At 41.0% G+C, this 16,018-nt stretch overlaps 1 protein-coding gene across 6 annotated transcripts in view; it reads left to right on the forward strand.

Moving 5' to 3' along the window:
• Nucleotides 1-16,018, forward strand: part of MDN1 (midasin AAA ATPase 1) — a 157,922-nt gene that overhangs the window by 46,920 nt on the left and 94,984 nt on the right. For all 6 annotated transcript variants that reach the window (XR_003429489.1, XM_027090484.1, XM_027090476.1 and 3 more), the window contains exons 17-30: nucleotides 349-452; nucleotides 1,806-1,950; nucleotides 2,637-2,733; nucleotides 4,073-4,186; nucleotides 6,740-6,887; nucleotides 7,556-7,666; nucleotides 9,584-9,735; nucleotides 10,479-10,657; nucleotides 11,765-11,973; nucleotides 12,159-12,305; nucleotides 13,604-13,745; nucleotides 15,085-15,219; nucleotides 15,302-15,440; nucleotides 15,715-15,853. Coding sequence is in view for 5 of the 6 variants with exons in the window: in XM_027090484.1 (XP_026946285.1) it covers nucleotides 349-452; nucleotides 1,806-1,950; nucleotides 2,637-2,733; nucleotides 4,073-4,186; nucleotides 6,740-6,887; nucleotides 7,556-7,666; nucleotides 9,584-9,735; nucleotides 10,479-10,657; nucleotides 11,765-11,973; nucleotides 12,159-12,305; nucleotides 13,604-13,745; nucleotides 15,085-15,219; nucleotides 15,302-15,440; nucleotides 15,715-15,853 (1,961 nt within the window). In the remaining variant the exon portion in view is untranslated. The remainder of the gene's footprint in view (nucleotides 1-348; nucleotides 453-1,805; nucleotides 1,951-2,636; nucleotides 2,734-4,072; nucleotides 4,187-6,739; nucleotides 6,888-7,555; nucleotides 7,667-9,583; nucleotides 9,736-10,478; nucleotides 10,658-11,764; nucleotides 11,974-12,158; nucleotides 12,306-13,603; nucleotides 13,746-15,084; nucleotides 15,220-15,301; nucleotides 15,441-15,714; nucleotides 15,854-16,018) is intronic.

Raw genomic sequence — 16,018 nt, forward strand, 5'->3', positions numbered from 1 at the left:
AAGTCACATGTGCTTAGAAGAAGAGGTTACTTCCAGAAAACTGGATTCCACAGCGAGTGGGGCTTTTGGTGGCTTAGTTATCTTCTTCCTCATCTATAAAGTGGGAATAAGAGTACCTACTTCAAAGGGTTGTTGTGAGGATAAACGAGTTAACCAATACGTATGCATATAAACAAACTGATTAGTATAGTGGCTGCACATGGTTGGCGTTATGTAAGTGTTTGGACTTAATTTTTTATACTTGTAAGATGTGATTTTTGTGTGTGTGATGTTAATTGTGTGGTTTTTTAAGTTATATATATTACGACTCAAAGTGTATGTTAAATTCTTGTCTTTATTTTTCTCTAGGGTCATTACTAAAAGAGAAGTGGGAAGCATTTGGTCTTAGACTCAACCATGCCCAACAACAGATGAAAATGACTGAAAATGCCCTATTGTTTGCATTTGTAGAGGTATTTTGCTTTGGTTGTTTAGGTTAAGGGAATGCTGAATTGATGCAAAATGCAAATTTAAGGAGGCTACTGTTCTCTTCATGTTGACATTTTTAGGGCTTGTTGTTTAAGACAGTAAACACTTAATGAAATAATTCTTTGGGGGGCAGATTTTTTTTAGTGTCCTTTATAGAAATTATAAAGTCTTGGTGAACATCATCATTACTATTTTTAAAGATGCAGTTGAGAACAACTAGTGAATTTTTTTATTGTTTCATAGCTCTGTGTGTGAGAGAGAGAGACAGAGAGAAACAGAGAGACAGAGAGAGAGAGAGAGAGAGAGAGTGAGAGAGAGAGAGAGAGAGATTTGGCTCCATTCCTGTTAGGACACATTTTTTATTTCAGTGCATGGGTAGCTCTACTGTTTTCTCTCCTGTGACCTTGCAGGATCAACTTAGTTAAATGTTTGTGACTTAAGCTTTTTATATTTTTATTAAAGAAAATTGTTTCTGTGGCACTCTTCAGACCGCACTCTAAGGGAGGTGTAGGAATCTTACTTGAGATGATGTCTTAGTGAGAGAGAAAGTCCCTCAACCATATATCCATTGTTGTGGGAAATTTAGTCATCGGTGCTTAATCTTAGTATGATTGTTTCTAATATAACCAATGAAAATGTCAAGTGCTCTCAAAATAGGGTCTATACCTATTTCATGACTTGACATTACACTGGATTTTAATATGTTTGTTCCGTTTTATTTTTTTCAGTTTTATTTACAGAAGATTCTTTGTTAGGATCAGCATGAAAACAAAAGCATAAAGCAGTTTAATAATAGTAAAACAATTAAGTTTCTGATGTTGTGTCACTTGAGTAGATTGTCAGTTCATTGCTTTTGGAAATAGAACTTGAGATCAAATCAGTAGAGATGAGGAAAGATTCATCTTGATATTCTTCAGCACCTGTGAAAGGCTCTGAATTACAACCACTATACACTCTTGATTTAGTTATTTATCTTTTCTTGGTATACTCATAGCCTGACCCTGTATTTATTTTGGGTCTTTTTAATAACCATTTGGTTACCTTTAAACATCTGAATACATTGTAAGTTATTATTTGCCTTAGCATCCATATAATGGGATGGTCTGGTTTATTGCATCTCATCAGAGAGATTCCCTTGACCCTTTTGGATATTTGAAAAAAAGTTAACTTGACCTTAACTCTGGCAACCAGCTGGCAGCCATTTGGCACTAAGGTGTCAGCTCATCAGGTAGGAGCGGTTTGCCCTTGCCTCTGCTGCTGACCCTGCTCACATAACTGTTCTTGGTGAGTGTGTTTGTGTTTGAAATGGACCCTTAACATTTTACTTCATCTTCTAGGGTGCATTAGCTCAGGCTGTAAAGAAAGGAGAGTGGATCTTGTTGGATGAGATTAATCTGGCTGCTCCAGAAACATTGGAATGTCTGAGTGGTTTACTTGAAGGCTCCTCTGGCTCTCTGGTGTTGCTGGATCGAGGAGACACAGGTAGCACTTGATCCCCTTGGGGTTTGACTTGATACGAGGCCTTTTGGCCTCTTTAAAGTAATACTCCTGGGACTTCCCTGGTGGTCCAGTGGGTAAGACTCCATACTCCCAATGCAGGGGGCCTGGGTTGGATCCCAGGTCTGGGAACTAGATCCGGCATGCTGCAACTAAGAGTCTGCATGCCACAACTAAGACCCGGGGCAGCCTAAATAAATAAATAAAATGTTTTTTAAAAAAAGTAATATTCTTTTGGTTAGGTAGATTACATGAGCTTCCCAGTGTGATTTATTTATTCTGTAGATAGTAATTTTCTGCAAAGTCTTATTGTTAGGTGATATAGGGAATGAAAAGAATACGATAATTTGTCAAGGCATTTGGGTAGTGGGTAATAAGGCATGCACACTCAGTGACAGTGTACGCACTGGTGAATAGGTGATGAAACATAAATAGCATGAACAACCTCACCATAAGAGATGGCGGGATGGCAGTTTAAGATTAAGTTGTGTACGTAGATCTGGAAACTGATTTCATTGGGGTTTGAGAAAAGGCAAGGATGGTTGAGCAGCCACTACCAACCTTGCTGAGCCTTGAGGCATAGTGGTTCACCCTGGGGTTCAGTGGAGTTAGTCTTCCCCTGATCACTTATTGTTACAAGTTGTTGAGAATTTATAGTTTTCTTTTAACAGAACCACTGGTTCGTCATCCGGATTTCCGTTTATTTGCGTGTATGAATCCAGCAACTGATGTGGGCAAAAGAAATCTCCCACCAGGAATAAGAAACAGGTAAGGGGACAATGGCTTGGTTCCTGGAGCTGTTTTTAAAATTAAGTTCTCTTTATTGATTGATTGGTAGTATTAATGTAACCAACCCTCATAACAATGCTTGAAATTTATTGATTGCTGATACAGGAATCTTTTTACTTGTAGTAGTCTTCTTTCTATAGGTGGTAGGAATGTGGAAAACTCCAGAACACTGGGAGTTTTTTTCCTTTGGGTTGTTCGTGTGACATTTAATGGCTCATGGATATTGTTGAAAACAAAAATCTTTCCTCCTTCAGATAGCCTTTTAGCTATTAGAAAATATAACGAAATAATAGTATATCATATAGCAACGTAAGTGCATTTTAGGCAGAGTCTTCTTGAATGAGACTAATGATGTGTTAAAGAACATTTAAGTTTCAGTTTTCATCGTTAAGCACAGACTGACATGAACAAGATGTTTTATGTATGTAGCATTTGGGAAAAGATAAATGACCTTGAAGAACCTAAGGGCAGGACAGGAATAAAGATGCAGACATAGAGAATGGACTGGAGGACATGGGGAGGGGGAAGGGTAAGCTGGGAAGAAGTGAGAGAGTGACATGGACATATATACACTACCAAATGTAAAATAGATAGCTAGTGGGAAGCAGCCGCATAGCACAGGGAGATCAGCTCGGTGCTTTGTGACCACCTAGAGGGGTGGGATAGGGAGGGTAGGAGGGAGACGCAAGAGGGAGGGGATATGGGGATATATGTATATGTATAGCTGATGCACTTTGTTATAAAGCAGAAACTAACACACCATTGTAAAGCAATTATACTCCAATAAAGATGTTTTATAAAAAGATAAATGACCTTGTTTATTGTTGGTAACCTTTTGTTGAATCTGAGTTTTAAAATAGTGTTAAAACTTTACTAGATCTTCTCCCACATTATAAAAGTAGTAAAAACTTTTTAGGAAAATTTTTTCAACCACAAGTATGTATTTTCCTTTGCTACAACTATGAAATTTTGATAGTGAGGAGGCTTTTTTGTTATTGTTGCATGTACTTTTTGTTACATATAGTTGTAATCAAAAACACCTGAAAATGAGGATAAATAAAGTCTTATTTTTGTAACTGTTTTTGCAAGGACTGTTTGACTTTCTTCGAAGTAGTAATGGTAGATTTTTGGTAGCGGTTACATTATTTTCTATTTCATTATGATCAATCTGTATCTCAAGTTGAAAGGCCTTCATAATTCATATTACAAGCAGGTAAAATGAGTTTATATAATTTCTGTCTTGTGTTTTTGTACTGTCAGAATAGCTGTATTAACTTCCTCAGCAATGGTTATTATGGAATAATAATTGTCTTAACAGGTTCACAGAACTTTATGTAGAAGAATTGGAAAGTAAAGAAGACTTACAGATCCTTATTGTGGATTATCTGAAAGGGTTGAGTGTGAACAGGAGCACAGTGCAAGGAATCATAACGTGGGTTCTTTTTGGTTTCTCTTTATAAACTTCTCCTCTGAGCATAAAAATGTGTACCTCATGCACGTATACTGTTTTCTTCTTTTTTGCTTCTAACGAGAGAAGACTGATGGAAGGATTATTTAGATTTTACTTTAATGTTGGAACCTTATGGACTCCCTTGGATTTTCCTAAGGAAACTACCTAGAGAGCTTATGAGAATATGTATTATCAATACCTATGAGAATATGTAAACAATTAGATAATGCTCTCCTAATTACTTCTTTATTCACAGCTAAGAGTTTGAATCCCTTGAGGATATATAAATGGCTTGTATTTTGATCTGCCTTGGTGATACCCTACTTTTTGCAATTTGCATATTAGCTTTGTGGAATGTAGAGGGGGGAAGGTTGATATAATTGATTGAGGCCAGTTTGGAATTATTAGAGTCTTAGCTGAATGAAGTATAGAGTGGTTATATTGCTTGGTGCTTTAATTTGAGTTTCTTTCCTCTGTTTTTTTGTATGCCATGTGGAAAGGGTGCAGTCTTTTGTATCATACACCCTGGGTTCTAGTGCTGGCTCTGTCATCTGGGGCACGTCACTTAGTTGATTTTATCTGTGTCCTCTAAAACAAGATATATGTAAAGATTTTGAAGTTGGATCATATTAGTGTTTTACTTTGCTTTTTGTGCTTTTTTCTTTCTTTTTTTTTTTTTTTACAAATAGTTATTGAGTGGCTCAGATGCTAGGGATACAGTTATAAATAAAACAGACAATCTTGGTTCTTTTCAGGGAGCTTTAATTCTACAGGTGAAGATAATCAGTAAATACTGTTATTTTTGGTTGTGATAAGTGAAGTAAAAGAACATATAAAGCAAAATGCTGGTTAGAAAATAAAGCTTGGAGCCCGGTTTTAAATAGGTTAGTCAAAGAGGTATTTGTCAAAGGGCTTCGGAGTGGTTTGTCACACCACATTTTAAAATCAGAGCACTTTTTGTTAGCCAAGAATATTTAGACAAAAGTGTAAATATGTGTAGTTAAAATTCAAAAAGCTGGAGATAAAGCAGTGTGGCTGAAGTGTGGCTCTTATAAAATGCTAATAGGGCTTCCCTGGTGGCGCAGTGGTTGAGAGTCCGCCTGCTGATGCAGGGGACATGGGTTCGTGCCCTGGTCCGGGAGGATCCCACGTGCCGCGGAGCGGCTGCGCCCGTGAGCCATGGCCGCTGAGCCTGCGTGTCCGGAGCCTGTACTGCGCAACGGGAGAGGCCACAACAGTGAGAGGCCTGCGTACAGCAAAAAAAAAAAAACCAAAAAACTGATAGTACAAGAGGTTCATGTTCCATATATAAAAACCCACTTCTGGAATGTAGAGTCTTTCTACAAAAGAAAGAATGTCTAGCTAGATTGCAAGAAGGGAAGACAGATCTCATTTGGGCAAGAACTTGGGTTTCATCTCTTTATTTGGTTGCACTGGGTCTTAGCTGTGGCAGGTGGGCTCTTTAGTTGTGGCGTGTGAACTCTTAGTTGCTGCATGCATGTGGGATTTAGTTCCCTGACCAGGGATTGAATCTGGGACCCCTGCATTGGGAGTGTGGAGTCTTATCCACTGTGCCACCAGGGAAGTCCCTTGGGTTTCATCTCTGACACATGTTTGGTTATACTTGATCTTGTGATCATGAATTTCATGAATTTTTTTTTTTGGCTACTTTGGGTCTTTGGTGCTGTGTATTGGGCATTCTCTAGTTGTGGCAAGCGGGGTCTATTCTTCATTGCGGCGCACAGGCTTCTCATTGCGGTGGCTTCTCTTGTTTCGGGCACAGGCTCTGGGCATGTGGGCTTCAGTAGTTGCGGCGTGTGGGCTCAGCATTTGTGGCTCGCGGGCTCTAGAGCGCAGGCTCAGTAGTTGTGGCGCACGGGTTTAGTTGCTCCACGGCATGTGGGATCTTCCCGGACCAGGGCTTGAACCCATGTACCCTGCATTGACGGTGGATTCTTAACCACTGCACCACCAGGGAAGTCCTTCATGAATTTTTGAGATTTGCACTTGATGTTTCAGTCTGAAACGTCTTCCCTCTTGTCATCTTCTGGACTTCTAAATTATGTGGTAATGAAAGTAGAAATGGTCACCATATCATCATGCTTTTTAACATTTTGTCATTGTTGATTATAACCGTATCTGTAGACTTTCTTTTAAAATACCATTACTTTTGTTTTCTGTGTGCTTATCCATCACCATTAGAGATTACCCAGGGACTTCATTTGACCCTCACATTAAAGCCGACTTTGGAACCCTGTGTTTGGATTCAGTATATTCTTGCTAAGGGCCTCTCATATCTCACTACCATTCCCTTAAAAATCAGACACAGCTCACCTTTCTCCTCTTTCCATCCTAAGGGAAATTGATCAGTATTCATTTTATTATTTTTGATGCTCTAAGAAGTTGTATGTAAGCTTGGCCATCTAATCTATAAAAATGCCTTTTGGTCCTTTTGTAGAGAAATGGGAACAACAGCAAAATAGTAGGGCTTATTAGTTAATAAAATAAATCTTTTGAACTGCATCCTCTCTGTAGGTTCTATACAGCTGTGCGGAAGGAGTCTGGGACAAAATTGGTGGATGGGACCGGCCATAGACCTCACTACAGCCTTCGGACTCTCTGTAGGGCCCTGCGATTTGCAGCCTCCAATCCGTGTGGCAACATCCAGCGCTCGCTCTATGAGGTCTTTGTACAGTCTGTGTTTGGTTGGGAGCTTGTTGGATGGGCACACCATGGGGAAGGAGCAAGTGGGGATGCCCATGCCAGGGTTGCCAGTGTTTTCTGTTTAGTCAGATGAGCTCAGAACTTTTCATACCGGAACTACCCTGCCCTTTTTCTACCATTGTGTCCCATTTAAAAGTTGTTCTGGGGCTTCCCTGGTGGCGCAGTGGTTAAGAATCCACCTGCCAATGCAGGGGACACAGGTTCAAGCCCTGGTCCGGGAAGACCCCACATGCTGCAGAGCGTCTAAGTCCGTGCGCCACAGCTACTGAGCCTGGGCTCTAGAGCCTGCGAGCCACAACTACTGAAGCCCGCGCATCTAAAGCCCGTGCTCCGCAACAAGAGAAGCCCCCACAATGAGAAGCCCACGCATTGCAACGAAGAATAGGCCTCGCTCGCCGCAACTAGAGAAAGGCTGCACACAGCAACGAAGACCCAACGCAGCCAATAAATAAATTAATTAATTAATTAAAATAAAGTAAAATAAATAATAAAAAATATATTCTTTAAAAAAAAAAAAGTTGTTCTGGGCACCAGCACCACCCGAGAGGTTGAATTTTGTTTCTGAAATAAGTTGGCCTGTTATTGCAGAAGAATAAATAGTGTTACACGTATTTGTGTTTTCTCTAGGGCTTTTGTTTGGGTTTCTTAACACAGCTTGACAGGGCATCGCACCCAATAGTTCAGAAGCTCATCTGTCAGCACATTGTTTCTGGCAATGTTAAAAGTCTGCTGAAGCAGGTAGGTTCTTTTTTGATTTTTGACTTAAAGGCTGAAATATCAAATTGTTAGCTATTTTGATTTTGGTTTTGGTTTTTTTGCAAAACTTGTTTCTAATTATAAAAGTTGTCAGTTTGTTCCACAAAATTTTAACATAGGTGGTGAAAATTCCTGATAATCCTGATCTTTGGAGATTTAAACCCTATAGTTAGTCCTTTCCATCTAAATCGTGTGTGTGTGTGTGTGTGTGTGTACATATATATATATTTAAAAGTTAAAAAATCTTTTATATATTCAAATTCTAATATATGTGTGTGTGTAGATTTATCAAGGTAAATTCTAATACAGGCATACCTCACTTTGTTGCAGTTTGCTTTATTGCACTTAGTAGATACTGCAGTTTTTTACAAATTGAAGGTCTGTGGCAACCCTATGTTGTCAGTGATGGTTAGCATTTTTAGCAATAAAGCATTTTAAAATACGTACATCTTTGTTAGACATGTTATTGCACACCTAATAGATTGTAGTACAGTGTAAACATAACTTTCATATGCATTGAGAAACCAAAAAATTTGTGTGACTGGCTTTATTGCCGTATTGGCTTTATTGTGATACTTGCTTTATTGCCATAGTCTGGAATCAAATCTGGAAAATCTCCAAGGTCTGCCTGTATATATGTAATATAAGTAATATAAATGAAACTGTCTCATAAGAATGTTCTGTAGTTTCCTTTCTTAACCTAACTATATCCTGGATATATTTTTATGTCTGTACCACAGATCACTGTGAGTGACGTGCTTTCTAATTGTCACATAGCATTTCATTGGAAGCTTGTGCCACAGTTTATCTGCACACCCCCCTTCTGATTGATGGTTGGGCTTTTTTTTCCCCTTTCCTTTTCTTGTTTCTATTATATACAATAACCGTTTCAGTTTGACAGAGGAAATCACAGAATAACATGGGATTGAAAGAGGCTGAGAGAAACTGGCTCACAAACTGACTTGTTTGTCTATTGCTTGCTCTTTAGGAAGAAAGAGCCATTGGGATTGTGGGTACTTTGGATTCAATGTTTTTGCCTTTTAAAAAATTATACAAGTAACACATGAATATATACTTTTGGTAGACTGTGACAACGCTGAGAAAAGACTCAAGCTTGCTTCGATTATTATCGCATTACCATTCCCCTCCACTTATTTTTTTGTATGCTTTCCTCATGCTTATATATGATGGTGGCTTAACAGTTCTTTTTTCTCACTGCTCTTCTACCCAACTGAGAAGTCCTTAAAAGCAGTGCCTACAACTGTGGCTTCAAGTCAGGGGGCTAAATGTTCTAGAAGAGCACTTTCCTATAGCTATGTATCTGACCACCATTTGACCATTTTTGATCTATAAAAATGGCAGTTTTGTATAAATCAACTTAACTTCCACCATACCTTCAAAAGGTTATGCCATCATCTACAGTATTATCCTTAACAGATTAGTTTCTCTGGAGGGTTGCTTTTATTTTTAATGTCTTCTAGGGGATCCAGAACATAGTAGTGCATAGCGCCCCCCCTCCCCGCCCCAATACAACACTGGCTATGTTTTGGGAATGTGGTTTATATGAAATACATGTTTTTGACCAAAATACTTAGAGTGGGATGTTTGGTAGATGAGAGAAGAGAACTGAGTCATAAACTATCTGAGAAATTATTTTCATTCAAGTTTTCCCCCATATCTACCTAACCCCACCTGAATTTTAAAATCAGTGCATGTCGCCATTTTGTTCTCCTTCCTCAAAGTAATTTTTTTTCATGTTCATTTGTGGGTTTTAATGTTGAAAGCATCCAGAACAAGCAGCATTCTTGGTGACAGTTTTTTTCCCACTTTACACCCCTCTCTGAAAGCCACAGTTGTCGTGGGTCTGTGGGTTATTTCTCTAACTCTTGTGTCTTTCAGCCTATTCCAGAACCAAAAGGAGGTCGGCTTATCCAGGTGGAAGGCTACTGGATTTCGGTGGGAGACAAGGAACCTACAATAGATGAGACATACATCCTCACGTCTTCCGTTAAGCTGAACCTGAGAGACATAGTCCGAGTGGTCTCTGCAGGGTGTGTGGACCTTTTCTAACACTGCTCTGTTGTCTTACCAGCATAGGCATTGCTGAAAGTCTAGTCCTACTTGCTGAACTTTCAAAGGGCTCTATTGTTATTCATTGGCTGAGTGAATAATTATTTTCTAAGTCAATCCTGTCACTTTTCTCCAGACACAAAACATCGTTTCTAGTTGTACCTTTGGTGGGAGCAATATGGACACAGATTATTTTGGCCATCATTAAGGTTGCTTTTTAGTATTTTGCTGATGGATACTCATTACCCATTACTTGTTCAGTGAGTAACAGTTACTCCCGCTTACTGTTTCTCACTAGTGCAAGAGAGGCTGGAATTACTTTCCTCGGTAGTTTCTGAGGAACCTTTTCTTTTGCGGTACGCGGGCCTCTCACTGTTGGGGCCCCTCCCGTTGCGGAGCACAGGCTCCGGACGCACAGGCTCAGCGGCCATGCCTCACGGCATGTGGGCTCCTCCCGGACCGGGGCACGAACCCGTGTCCCCTGCATCGGCAGGCAGACTCTCAACCACTGCACCACCAGGGAAGCCCCTGAGGAACCATTTTTACATAGAAACTTCTCAGGGCTTAAGAAACGTTCCATTAGTAGTGCATAGGTATATAAAAATTTTCTCTTATGAAGATGTTAAATGTTATAGTTGTTCTTTTTTAAATACTACATGATTTAATTCTGGTTTCTGTCTTTTTTTTTCTCTTTTTAATTGCTTTATTGGCTGATCCTTTAAAGAACATACCCAGTGCTGATTCAGGGAGAGACATCAGTGGGTAAAACAAGCCTGATACGGTGGCTGGCCGCAGCTACTGGTAACCACTGTGTGCGTATTAACAACCACGAGCACACAGATATTCAGGAGTACATTGGTTGTTACACGTCCGACTCCTCAGGGAAGCTCATGTTTAAAGAAGGTAAGGTTGTAATTCTATTCCTTGGGTCTCCTCAAACAATCTTCATCCTTTCTAGTTGAGGCACAGGATGGACGCCATAATAGCTGTTTTTTCTTTCTCCCTGAGCTATGTGATGGTTAAAGGGTGATGGTTAGGGCCCCAGCTTCCTTTGAGCCAGACTAATCTTGTTGGCTGTACACAGGACTGGGGCCTAGGTTTTTTTTGCTTTTTAAAAAATTAATTAATTAATTAATTTTTGGCTGTGTTGGGTCTTCGTTGCTGCATGCGGGCTTTCTCTAGTTGCGGAGGCTACTCTTCATTGTGGTGCGCAGGCTTCTCATTTTGCGGTAGCTTCTCGTGGAGCACGGGCTCTAGGTGCATGGGCTTCAGTAATTGTGGCACGTGGGCTTAGTTGCTCCGTGGCATGTGGGATCTTCCCAGACCAGGGATGGAACCTGTGTCCCCTGCCTTGGCAGGTGGATTCTTAGCCTCTGCACCACCAGGGAAGTCCTGGGGCCTAGTTTTGAAGAGTGCCGTTGAACTACGTCATTTCCTAGAGAATCAGAAGAGGGGTAAGCATTGAACAGAGGGAAGCTGAGAATAGATGAGAATGTGGTGACTTAAATGAAAGTAGACTTCAGGGGAAAAAGTAAGTTGTAAATGTGATATTCATCAGCTTTGGCTCCCCCTTTGTGCAAAATAAAAAGGAATGGCCTTCCCTGGTGGCGCAGTGGTTGAGAGTCTGCCTGCCGATGCAGGGAACATGGGTTCGTGCCCTGGTCTGGGAAGATCCCACATGCTGTGGAGTGGCTGGGCCCGTGAGCCATGGCCGCTGAGCCTGTGTGTCCGGAGCCTGTGCTCCGCAACGGGAGAGGCCACAACAGTGAGAGGTCCGCGTACCGCAAAAAAAAATAAAAAATAATAAAAAATAAAACGGAGTATGTTTAATTGAAAATTATGCTTCCTTGATACTCACAACCACAAATTATTTGGGGACATGACTAGCTGCAGAGAATAATTTGCTTTGAAATTTAATGATAATCTAGGATTTGTTGATTTGTATATAACATTTTAAAAAAAACTTTGGACTAATTTATGCACTAATTTTCAGTATGTATTTCCTCTAAGGTGTTCTTATTGATGCTATGAGAAAGGGCTATTGGATTATTTTAGATGAGTTAAATTTGGCCCCTACCGATGTGCTAGAGGCACTGAACAGACTGTTGGATGATAACCGTGAATTGCTCATAACAGAAACACAAGAAGTTGTTAAAGCACATCCTCGCTTCATGCTTTTTGCTACCCAGAATCCCCCAGGACTTTACGGAGGCAGAAAGGTGTGTAGCATTTGCCCCCTTACTCCTGTTTGTTACCGAATCGAGTAGAAAAGTCGTCTTGGTAAGACTGAGATGTTTTTACCTCTGTTGAAGGATTTTTCTTTTTGTGGTGAATAGCAGAGCATACATTTTGGAAATTAAATGAAAAGGTCCTTTGTATCATGTTGTTTCTGTGCGTTTCCCAGATGCTTTCTAGAGCCTTCAGGAATCGATTTGTGGAATTGCACTTTGATGAACTGCCTAGTTCTGAGTTGGAAACAATCTTGCACAAGCGGTGTAGCTTGCCACCCTCCTACTGCAGCAAGTTGGTTAAAGTCATGCTGGAGCTTCAGGTATTCCATCTCTCCATCACTTAGCTTCAAATGGACTGTGTTGATTAGATTTGGTGATCAGAATCTGAGGCTCCCTGGGGTAGAAACAGCCCATCCACCCATTTATTATTTTTTTCAGAGTAAGGATCTTATCTTTAAAACTCATTCCATTAATATCCAGTTTTTGGTTTTGTGTTGTAAATTGGCAATTTAATACCATGTTAACATTTTTCTGATAATTATATGTGATGACAGTTCCCTACTTGTGGATAATATGGAACATTTTACTTAGGTTGGAATTAGGCATCAACAAACTGCAGTTTTTGTTTTTTAAATGGGTGTAATCCTTGAATGGACATAACTAAAGAGATCCTTTATGTGTGGCTCTCCCTTTTCAGTTCTACAAAGCTACAGTTTGTTTTTTTTTTTAAGAATATTCCCCCCCCCCCCTTTTTTCCTAAAGATTTCCCAGAACTTACTCGTCATTTATTTATTTATTTATTTGTTGCGGCAGATGGGCTCCTCAGTTGCAGTCGTGGGCTCCTTAGTTGCAGCTTGTGGACTCCTTAGTTGTGGCATGCAAAAACTCTTAGTTGCGGCATGCATCTGAGATCTAGTTCCCTGACCAGGGATTGAACCTGGACCCCCTGCATTGGGAGCGTGGAGTCTTAACCACTGCACCACCAGGGAAGTCCCAAGAATATCCCAGTTATTTTATGGGGTTAAAAGTGGTTTTTATCAGAATTATACACTGTTAAATTACTTCCTAGAAAGCTAATAATTGCCACTCTTACTACTGTGGTCCCACACTGTGGGATTAATTTTCCTGCGTGTTTGCCACTATTTGTATTATTATTCGTAATTGTTTTCTATGTGTTATATGAGATGGAATTCCATTATTTGTTATGTTCTTTACTTACACATGGGTTTGAACATGTATCTTCAAATGATTGCAGTCCCTTTACTTTTTTTCTTTTTTTTTTTTGGTGGTACCCGGGCCTCTCACCACTGTGGCCTCTCCCGCCATGGAGCACAGGCTCCGGACGCTCAGGCCCAGCGGCCATGGCTCACGGGCCCAGCCGCTCCGCGGCATGCGGGATCCTCCCGGACCGGGGCACGAACTCACGTCCCCTGCATCGGCAGGTGGACTCTCAACCACTGCGCCACCAGGAAAGCCCTGCAGTCCCTTTACATTTAAGAAAAATTAATCTTAGTGGAATGAATCATTTTTATGGGAGCTTAAATTTGTCAGGAATTTTGTATAAGTTGTACTGTACGCTTGCCATTGCCCTTTTTCATTTGTTTTCGTCCTTTAATAGTCCTATCGCAGAGGTTCTTCAGTGTTTGCTGGAAAGCAAGGCTTCATCACCCTCCGTGATCTGTTCCGATGGGCTGAGCGATACAGATTGGCTGAGCAGACGGAGAAAGAGTATGACTGGTTGCAGCACTTAGCCAACGATGGTATGCTCTCAGCACATGCTCTCTAACTGTGGACTTAGGGCAGATTGCATGCTGTGTTATTACAACAAATCTTGCCCAAATTGTCGTCAGTATATATATTTTACTAGGCATTGCAGGAACAGAGCCGTTCTCCCTCAAGTCCTGACTGATGTTGTAAGTGGTCCTATTTCTGCAGGCCTCTGTGCTGTTATGTTTTGGTTGCTAAGGTTTTCTCACTCTTAGCTTCAGGTGGCTGCCTGTGGGAGTCAGGATATGGACATAACGCCTTTAGGAGTTTAGGCAGGTGGTTGGTGGGGGTCTTTGAGCCCTTTTATCTGCATTGTGGTGACCATGGAGAGTTATGTTTGCGCCTTAGAGACGTACAGAAAACTGACAGGTTGGATAATACCAGAGTTCTGAGCCAAGGTAGTTACGTCATCTGAGACTCAGGTTTGTTTACTTTGGTTTAATCAATGGGAAGAATTTGTATGTTCCTCTCTGTGCTAGCATAGAAAGCCTTTCTGAACCTTCTGAATTGAAAAGTCTTGATGAGTCCTTACCAGGGTGGTTACTAAGCGTGGGAAGGAAATAAAACTAACCCATGAGAGTTACATTTTCTCTTCGCTGGGAAAGAGTACAGGGAGGAGCCCCTTTTATAAACTTTCTTTATCGAGGTATAACATAAAATGTAACAGTAAAGGGGGTAAAGTGCTCTGTTATTTCATGTGCAGCTTAATGTATTTTTACATATGTGGGTACCCAGGTAAATCACCACCTCGGGAAAGATTTAGGATATTTCCAGTACCTCAGAAGATTCCTTCATGGCTCTTGCCAGCCTTAACTCCTAGAGATAGATAATCGCTGCTCTGACATCTGTCACCAGTGATGGATTCTGCCTGAGCTTGTGCTTCATCTAAATAGTATCATGCAGTATGTACTCTTGTGTCTGGCTTCTTTTCACTCAATCTAATGTGAGATTCAGCCATGCTGTTTTGTACATCAGGACTTCATTCCTTTTAAATTATTACTGTGTTGTAACCCATTGTATGGGAGATACCGTGATATGTTTGTCTGTTCTCTTGTTGATGGACATTTGGGTCATTTCTGCTGTTTAGCTATTCGAAAGAAAAGCTGCTCTGACCATTCCTGAGTGTCATTTGGTGCACGTGAGTTCATTTGTGTTGGATTACCTAGAAGTCGTGTTGCCAAGGCAGAGGGCAGGCATATCGTTAGTTGTAGTAAGTTCTCCTGGTTTTCCAAAGTAGTTCTTCAGGTTTCCTCTTCCCAGCAGCTAATGCTCCATAGTATCTGTGTCCCTTGGTATTGACACTTGACGGTTCCTTTTTTTTTTTCTTTCAAGGTTTTATGCTTCTGGCAGGCCGAGTCAGGAAGCAGGAGGAGGTTGATGTGATTCAAGAAGTCCTTGAAAAACATTTCAAGAAAAAATTGTGTCCTCAATCCCTCTTCTCCAAAGAAAATCTCCTAAAATTGCTGAGTGAGTAGGCCATCATATCCAGAGGAGAATAAATTGAGTTGTATTCATATTAGAACCTAAATATGTACTCTGCCTTTGATAGGTAAATTGTCTACTCAGATATCCACATTGGAGGATAAATTCAGCCACGTCGTGTGGACCAAGGGCATGCGGAGACTGGCGATGCTGGTGGGAAGGGCGTTGGAATTCGGTGAACCAGTGCTGCTGGTTGGAGACACTGGGTAAAGTGGGGAGACAGTAACTCGTTTTGAGGGTTCAGTTCGATTCAGTAGAGTTCATGTAGTGTGTGCCCTTCTGGATAAGAGACATGGTAGGGTGCTGTGTTTTGGGGAAGGGCCCACTGAGCCAAGGGGCAGGCGCCCTGTGTTGGCTAGATGCCCTGTGTTGGCCAGCAGTGTCTGTGGCCAGAGCTCCCCTCTCTTGTTGACTGGGGTGTTCGTGGGTGTGTATTTGGAATTCATGCTCCTTGTTAATCTGGTGTGTATCTCTTAACAGGTGTGGGAAAACTACTATCTGTCAAGTGTTTGCGGCCTTGGCAAAGCAGAAATTATACTCAGTCAACTGCCACTTACACATGGAGACGTCGGACTTCTTGGGGGGGTTGCGACCCGTGAGACAGAAGCCAAATGACAAGGTTTGTCCTGAGCAAATGATAACATGTTCATTTAAAGAATTGCAGTCAGCTCTGTGCGAGAGTCAACTGTGGGATTTTATTCCTGGTGGGGCGTACAGGTTTGATACATACCTTATCTTCAGATTTTCACTGGTCTACAAGGGACCTCCACAAGCATCCTGTTAT

Source organism: Aethalodelphis obliquidens, unplaced genomic scaffold (genome assembly GCF_003676395.1).
Source record: "Aethalodelphis obliquidens isolate GAN/ISIS:26980383/991018 unplaced genomic scaffold, ASM367639v1 scaffold3, whole genome shotgun sequence".
NCBI classification, from domain to species: domain Eukaryota; kingdom Metazoa; phylum Chordata; class Mammalia; order Artiodactyla; family Delphinidae; genus Aethalodelphis; species Aethalodelphis obliquidens.